Below are 8,230 nucleotides of genomic sequence, written 5' to 3' on the forward strand. Positions count from 1 at the left end.
TAGATGTGCATGTTGTGCTTGAGCACTGTGCTGTTGCTTAGGATCTACCATGAAGCCCCCTGAGGTCACCCCAGGGTATTCTGCCCAGCCACAACCTGCCCATGGGATTAGACTGAAGCATGGGGGTTTAGGGAAGCAAATGTTTAGAAAATAGACTTTTCTGAATATGTCTGATTTGTGGTAGGAATACCCCTGATCCTGATGATGCTGTTCACATTGCAGAGGGGACATTTACAAGGTGACACAAGCCCTGTAGTAGCTGGCTGTCTGGCCAGACTGACTCTGTCACCCCAGCTGTGCCAGGGAGTGTCAGGACAGCAACTCCATGCGCCCATCCAGGGGGCGTTACCCAAGGCTGAATGTGGGTGCTGAGATTGCTTTTTAGTACCCCCACAGGGTATTTCTGTCCCCTGTAAAATAAAATTAAGTGAGTCCTGTTGCTTGTGTACTGAGAGCAGAGCTGGACCCAGGTCCTTGACCCATGTGTTTATACATTTCTTTCAGCTTCACTTCTATTCCCCGTTGTCATGGATTCTGTGCAAATGCAATGGGAAAATAATCCTCCTTGTCCCACCAGAGCATCCCATGCCTGGTGGTGTTGTGTGCTCTGTGTGAAGAACCAGTTTGACCTGTGCCAAAACATGGCACGAAGACAAATGTCCCTTTGGAAAGGCTTTGGGGAGCTCTCTGGTCTCCTGAGACTCTATCATCATCCTGCTTCACTGCTAGAGATGACCTTGCCCTGGCCAATCCCCCTTGCCTGTCCGTGCTGGGGCACTGCAGCAGGGTGTGTGCTGGCCTTAACTGTCAGAGGGCTGCGCAGCTACCTCGGACAGAAACCTGGCTCCCAAATGTGACAGGTCAAATCTGGAAGAGGTTGAACTGCAGGGCTGAGTTAAGTGCTATTGGCAAGTCGACCCTGTAGTGAACTGGAGCCTCTAGCCCTCCTGACCTTGCCCTGAAAGGTGAATCTTTTTGCCTATCAGAGGTGAAATCAGTAGGTGGTGGCTGCAAGTGCCAATGACTAACTAATTAGCAGAAGCTACTGGCTGGCTGAGACCTTAGGCAGGGCTGGGCCTGCAGCATCCAGCACCCGGTGCAGGAAGGTCAGGGCTCCTCCAGCAGCGCACTTAAAAATTACCCTGAGCGTCAACAAGCCCGCTGAAAAATGTAACATGAACCTAGTTAAAAAAAAAAAAAAAAGAAAAAAGAGAAACTGATAAACTGATTTTGTTTGCAGATAAACACAAGCATTTACAAATGAAGTGTAATAATTGTTACTTGTAATCAAAGTTTGTTCATATTAGGCTGTTAATTTCTTGACCCCCTTCCAAGATGTTTTTAATTATCCCTTTCACTCTTTACCATTTGATTCTTTTCAAGCTGATGGCTGGGGAATACACAGCTGGGGAGATAATAAAGCCTTCCTGTGGCAATTATCGGTGCTCAGGCCACCGTATCTCGTTATTTTGATAGACAGTGAACTTGGCGCGGTTGCCGGCCGGGTTCACGCAGATGTCACGGTCCGTGTTGTAGGTCACAAGCAGGTCAGCGCCCGGCAAGGGGAGAGCGCCGGGTCAGGGCGCGGCCGCCGCTCCCGGGCAGCGCCGGCCGGGCCCGCGGCGAACCCCGAGGGGCTACCGGGGCCGGGGCAGTACCCTCCTGGGGTTCCCTCCTGGCAAGGGGCTGCGGAGGCGGGCAGGCACCCGACAAGGCATCGTAGGAGGAGGGCGGGTCTCATGTGATGCGTTCATTGTTAGAAAAATAGCAATTAAAAGTGACATCTCCCTCTCCCCTACACAGACACACACACAAAATTTCCAGCGTTTATTGAGCTTGTCTACGAATAAGAAATCAAAAGTAACAGGGAGGGAAAAGATAAAAACCGTAGAGGAAAAGAAAAGTGGAGAGCTCCGCGGCCCCGCAGCCCCTGTCCGCGCCGGGCGCCCCTTCCCCAGCGGCCGGCGGCTCCTGCGCCGGCAGCCAGCAGCAGCCACAGGCAGGCGCAGCCCTCCCGCAGCTCTCCCGCAGCTCTCCCGCAGCCCGCTCCGCCGCGCTTCCCCTGCCCGGAGCCGCCGCTCCCTCCCGAGAGCGCTGCCCGCCCGGCCGTGCCGAGCGCCTCTTCCCGGCCGCGGCAGCCCCGACGGGATGCCGGAGAGCCTCAGGCGAGGGCGGGCAGAGGATATCGGGGAGAGGCGCTGGGCACGGCGGGTTTGGTGTTTCCTTTCCGCGCTCACCTCCTTTTCCGTCGGTGACCCGCGCTTGAACCTGCATCGGGAGGCTGAGACGGACTGCTGCCGGCGGCTCCTTCCTCCGCGGCCGGCAGAAATACAAGCCGTGCCTTTCGAGGTGAACCAGGGGACACCGAAGACTCATCCGCCGATGCGCCGGCGCGGCTTCGGCTCTGCTCGAGGGGTCTCTGAGCTGTCCCAGCACGGGGCACCGTCCGCTCCGGCCGCCCCACGGTCCCGGCCGGCGTCTCCCGGCTCCGGCCGCTATCTCGCCGTTCCCAGCCGGGCAAGGAGCTCGGCAGAGCGCATCGGCGCTGGGGGAGGTGTCTCCGGACAGCCAGGCCGCCGGGTGCCGGCGCGGGAATTTCTGGGTGCAGCCGCTGATCTCCAACGAGCATCGGGGATAAAAATCCGAGGACGAGGAGTGGGTGGCGGCAGACCACCGGCTGTCAGCTGTCGGCGGCGTCCCACCGCTCACTCGCCGAGAGCGGTACAGGGTCAGTGAGCCCGCAGCCGCCGCCCCCGACAGCACCTTTCCTTCCCCGGCAGCGGTCTGCGGCGGGTAGGATGCACTACGCAAAACAAATAGTTAAAGATTTCGGGGGGAGGAGCCAGGCTGCAATCTGCAATTAAAGATGAACTTTGGGTGAACTAATTTATCGGACCAAGGTAGGGGTGGGCAGCAACCTGGGAAGGGTATAAAAGGCGGCCCGCGGCGAGCCCAGCCTGCGCACTCAGAGCTCCCGGGGGGGCTGGCTGGGAGTCGCTCCCCAATCATGGGCTTCTCCGCCCTAGTTACCAGCGCCCTGTGCACCTTCCTGCTGCCCCTGCTACTCTTTCTGGCTGCCGTCAAGCTCTGGGACCTGTACTGCGTAAGCAGCCGCGACCCGAGCTGCCCGCTCCCACTGCCCCCGGGCACTATGGGGCTCCCCTTCTTCGGGGAGACGCTGCAGCTGGTGCTGCAGGTAAGGCGAGGCGATGGCGCGGGGAGGCTCCCCTCTGGAGCCGGAGCTCCTCTGGCTGCAGGGGAGGGAGATGAGCGGCAACTTTGACAGGCTCTCGTGCCCAGGTGGGAAAGGGTTGCTCTCCCTACCTCTTCCTCTTCTCTTTTCTAAAATTTATTTTGTCATTTCCCCCCTCTCATTCCCTGTCTAGAGGCGGAAATTCCTGCAGATGAAACGCAGGAAATATGGCTTCATCTACAAGACTCACCTCTTTGGGCGGCCCACAGTACGGGTGATGGGCGCCGAGAACGTGCGGCACATCCTGCTGGGCGAGCACCGGCTCGTCTCCGTGCAGTGGCCCGCCTCGGTGCGGACCATCCTGGGCTCGGGCTGCCTCTCCAACCTCCACAACGGGCAGCACAAGCACCGCAAAAAGGTACGGCCCGACGGCGGGCGGGGAGCGGGCGCGGTCGCCCCGGGCGCGGCGGCTGAGCCTGTCCCGTTCCTCCTCGTCCCCCCGGGCAGGTGATCATGCGTGCCTTCTCCCGGGACGCTCTGCAGCACTACGTGCCCGTCATCCAAGAGGAGGTGAGCGCCTGCCTGGCGCGGTGGCTGGGCACCGCCGGGCCCTGCCTGCTCGTGTACCCCGAGGTGAAGCGCCTCATGTTTCGCATTGCTATGAGAATCCTGCTGGGCTTCCAGCCCCGCCAGGCCAGCCCTGACGGCGAGCAGCAGCTGGTCGAGGCCTTTGAGGAGATGATCCGCAACCTGTTCTCCCTGCCCATCGATGTGCCGTTCAGTGGGCTCTACCGGGTAAGTTTCTCGGCGGGCCAGGAGGAGAGAGATGCCTCTGCGGCCAGAGTACGGGGCAACCGGGGGGAGGGACGACAGTACAGCCTAAGATCTACACTGCTCTCCCTCCTGCTTGGCCAGGGCTTGCGGGCACGCAACATCATCCATGCCAAGATTGAGGAGAACATCCGTGCCAAGATGGCCCGCAAGGAGCCTGAGGGTGGCTACAAGGATGCGCTGCAGCTGCTGATGGAACACACACAGGGTAACGGGGAGCAGCTCAACATGCAGGTAAGGCTTCCCAGGACTGGGTTCCTCTCTTTCCCTCAGATCCTCTGAGAACATCACACTTACCTTGTGGGGACAAAAGGAAAGACCGGGAGATGCTCTCTCTCCCCATGAAATAAATCAGCTTGTGTTGAGCACTAGGGTGCCGAGGCTGCAGTCAGGCTGTTGGCTGGGGAGACATGTCCACAGGGACACCTGTATAAGCACCACCAACCACCGCCATCCTGGCCCCCGGGTGTCTGTTCCAGTTTGGGAACAATGTACAACATTGCAGTGGTAGAGTGGGCCTGGTAGAGGTACTGTGATCAAGGTCTGGTTTATGCCTCTTCTATCCTTTGTGTAAGGAGCTGAAGGAGTCTGCCACAGAGCTGCTGTTCGGGGGCCATGAAACCACGGCTAGTGCTGCCACGTCACTGATCGCCTTCCTAGGGCTCCACCACGAAGTCCTGCAGAAAGTGAGGAAAGAACTGCAGGTGAAGGTGTGTGTCTTCTCCAGAGGCATTTCACAGGAGGGGGCAGTGGGAGGAAGGTACCTCCAGGACAGGTGTTCCAGGCAGAGCTTCCTTTGACCCAGGTGGTGCCCTGTTTTTAGGGGTGGCAGGAAAACACTGCTTGCAGCTGAGGGGCAGCTGCTTTGCAGTGCCAGGAGTCCTGGCTGCGTGGCTCATGAATGTCATGGCAGCATTTTCCTTTCTAGGGGTTACTGTGCAATTCCAACCAAGAGAAGCAGCTGGACATGGAGGTCTTGGAGCAGCTGAAATACACAGGTTGTGTCATCAAAGAGACCCTCAGGCTGAGCCCGCCTGTTCCCGGAGGATTTCGGATTGCACTCAAGACCCTTGAGCTAAATGTAAGCAAGGCTTGGGCACAACTCCTCAGAGTGACCTGCAGGAAGCCAGGAGGGGAGGTGGGGTGCACTGATATGTCCTGTGCTATCGCTTCATGTTATTTAACACAACAGGGTGCTCCACATCTTCTTTTTGTTCTTTTTTATAGGGTTACCAGATCCCTAAAGGTTGGAATGTTATTTACAGTATCTGTGATACACATGATGTGGCAGATCTCTTTACCAACAAGGAAGAATTTAACCCAGATCGCTTCATGTCTCCATCTCCAGAAGATTCCTCCAGGTTCAGTTTCATTCCTTTTGGCGGGGGCTTGAGGAGCTGCGTGGGCAAAGAGTTTGCAAAAGTCCTTCTAAAAATATTTACAGTGGAGTTGGCTCGGAGCTGTGACTGGCAGCTGCTGAATGGACCTCCTACAATGAAAACAGGCCCCATAGTGTACCCTGTGGACAATCTGCCTACCAAATTCATAGGTTTCAGCGGCCAAATCTGAGAGCTCAACACTCACCTCTGACTGGATTTCCACATAGCATTTAATATGTATATAGTAACTTTTTATAGCAACAAAGGCCTTTAAATATTTAAAACTTGTAAATGTACAATAGTTATTTATGTCTTCTAAGTATTTCAAGAGGCTATGATATTTTTTTCCCCCAAGCACTACAATTATGGGTCTCTGATTCATAATTAGATAATGTTATTTCTATAGAAATAAGTTTTTCCCCTATTTAAAAATATCATTGAGAGATGGCTAGCTAAGCATCTGAAGACATTTCAGGATGGTTTATGTATTAAGAAATATTCAAAAAGCATTCAAAACAATGGTAACTAGGTGCTCATCCAAATTACCTGAAATGGTTTTGTTTGAGAATGTTTTCAGTATTATTTTTGTCTAGATTGTATGTTTAATGTGTGAATTTTAAGATTGATAATAAAGTTTATTTTTTATGATCCTCTGTGTGATCTGTGTCTATGCTAGACAGTAACTTAATGGATGTGGCTCTAGGGTTTGGATGTAAAGTCAGATTTGCTTTTGTGAACAAGGTATTTGCTATTTTTGAGTTCATAACTCTCCCCTCTTTCACATGTAGCTTCTTGAGAGTAGTTAATTGTTATAAATTCTAGCTTGCAAATGCAAGAAGAGTACAAAACCACATGCATGGAGTGATGGCAAGTGCTACAGGTCTTATCAAGCACATCATGTTGAGCCACAGTAAATAAGAAAAAGAAAAATGTCACAATAAATCTTTCTCGGGAGCTGGTTGAGGAAAAATATTCCACAAATGTCCTCTCCTCCCATATTACTGCTGACCTGTGTAAACAGACCACTGAATCTTGTTCTGGGTTGAGCTTGCTGGCTATGAATCTTTACTTGCAAAGGTGGCTCTTATCAGCTGGTAGAGCAAATAAAATCTGTGCATTTCTCCTTGAAATGCAACAGCTCTGACTAGGTCAGAGATAGAGCATGCATTTGGTTTAAGAACTTCTGTCCTGGAATTCAGCAAAGTGAAAACTAAAAGGCAGGCACTAATGTGAATTGATTAACATAGAATCAACTGTTGGGATGCAATTCCCCAGGGGTGTGTAAGCAGGGCAGATAAAATGCCCTAGGCATGACCCCTATTTTGGCTTAATCATAAGGGGTTTTGTAGCCACCTTGCTTACTACACCTATTAGTCTTCCCTCAAAAGTCAAACAACATGGGCTGGGTCTATAAACATCTACAGAGTAATCCAATGTAATTCAGTGTTATGAGCACTTGTAGCACCATATAGAATAATTACATTTTTTTGTTTGCTTCTGGAATGCAGTCAATTTTCTTTATGAAAATCAAAATTAAGGACAGAGCTAAGTTGCCCAAAATAGCTGCAGGTGCTTAATAGTATCTGTGAAATTTGGATATTTCTTTAAGAGGTGTTTCTATAATGCATTTGATGTTTCCAGTTAGCATTTTAAACACAGGAACTTCTAACATGCGGCTTTAGATATAACATACGTATGAGCATAACTATCAAGAATTTTTAATATTCAATTTTTTGTAGCCCCAAAATACAAAACATATTCTTTTTAGATTGCACCTGAGTCTTCTTGGCAATGTTTAAAATCTTAAATATTTTTTCCTGTGCAAACTTCTTGTACCATTTCATTTCTCAGGGACTTAATGAATAACTTCAGTTTAAGGCCCCGTTATTACCAATATAGTACTGGAAAACTGAAAACCTTGATCCTGATTTGGAGGTGATCTGGAGTCTGGAGAACAGCAAGACTCCTGTCTTGGTATTCTTTACTAACATTTTCTTCTGTAACATCAAAACATTCTCCAAATCCAAACAGATGTTGATATTCTTTAAATAGTTTTTTTTTGTTTGTTTTTTTTTTTTTTTGGTTTTTTTTTGTTGTTGTTGTTTTAATTAGAGTCTTTTATATGTGGGAACTTTATGCATGGTTTTCCTATTATTTTAGTTTATATTTTTGTTTTATAAAGAATGGGAACCTAAGTGCTGTCTGGAGAATACAAACACTTTCACAGTGTAAGTCTAAGGTCATACATGCAAGTCTTTAATTTTTGGTTTTGAGTCAAGTTTGCATGGCTTTTGTGTTTGAAGAAGAAAAAAAATCATATACTTAATTTGATTTTGTCTGGACATCTGGGGGCACATCCTCAGCTGCTGTAAATCATGACAACATAACCTATGTTAGGTACTGCCCCATAATAATTTATCTCTGTAGCTAAGGAGTCTGTGTTACTGCTGTGCAATTTAGGCATCCTGGAGCTAGCTTTAAACAAGCTGTCTTGAGGAATGGTAGCAGTGTAGCTACAGTAAAATGGAGCTCAGTGTGGGTTAATTGCTAAAATATTTGCCCAACTTCTTGAGCAGGTTTTACAACCCCTGCTAATCTCCTGTATGCAGCTGTATTTTGACAGCTTGGATGCTGGCTGCAGACCAGTTTCAGGTGAGCTCTGGTGTGAGTGTAGCTTTGCCTGCTCAGCAGAGGCTGGGGTGGGCACATGCTGAGACTGTGGTTGCTGCTTAGGTGTTGCCTGTCTGCTGCACCCTGAATCTCCACCCCTCTTGTTATACTGGGTCCAGTAACTGATTTTGTTGAAAAATTACCTATCAAAAAACCA

At 50.6% G+C, this 8,230-nt stretch overlaps 1 protein-coding gene across 1 annotated transcript; it reads left to right on the forward strand.

The window, feature by feature from the left end:
- Positions 1-3,007: 3,007 nt before the first annotated feature.
- On the forward strand, positions 3,008-5,593 carry LOC134046167 (cytochrome P450 26A1). The gene is made up of 7 exons (XM_062496452.1): positions 3,008-3,196; positions 3,387-3,611; positions 3,701-3,988; positions 4,109-4,258; positions 4,600-4,734; positions 4,953-5,105; positions 5,252-5,593. The coding sequence occupies exons 1-7, from the start codon at positions 3,008-3,010 to the stop codon at positions 5,591-5,593; spliced, it is 1,482 nt and encodes a 493-aa protein (XP_062352436.1).
- The last annotated feature ends 2,637 nt before the right edge of the window (positions 5,594-8,230 follow it).

This window comes from Cinclus cinclus, chromosome 7, assembly GCF_963662255.1.
Source record: "Cinclus cinclus chromosome 7, bCinCin1.1, whole genome shotgun sequence".
In the NCBI taxonomy this organism is placed as follows: domain Eukaryota; kingdom Metazoa; phylum Chordata; class Aves; order Passeriformes; family Cinclidae; genus Cinclus; species Cinclus cinclus.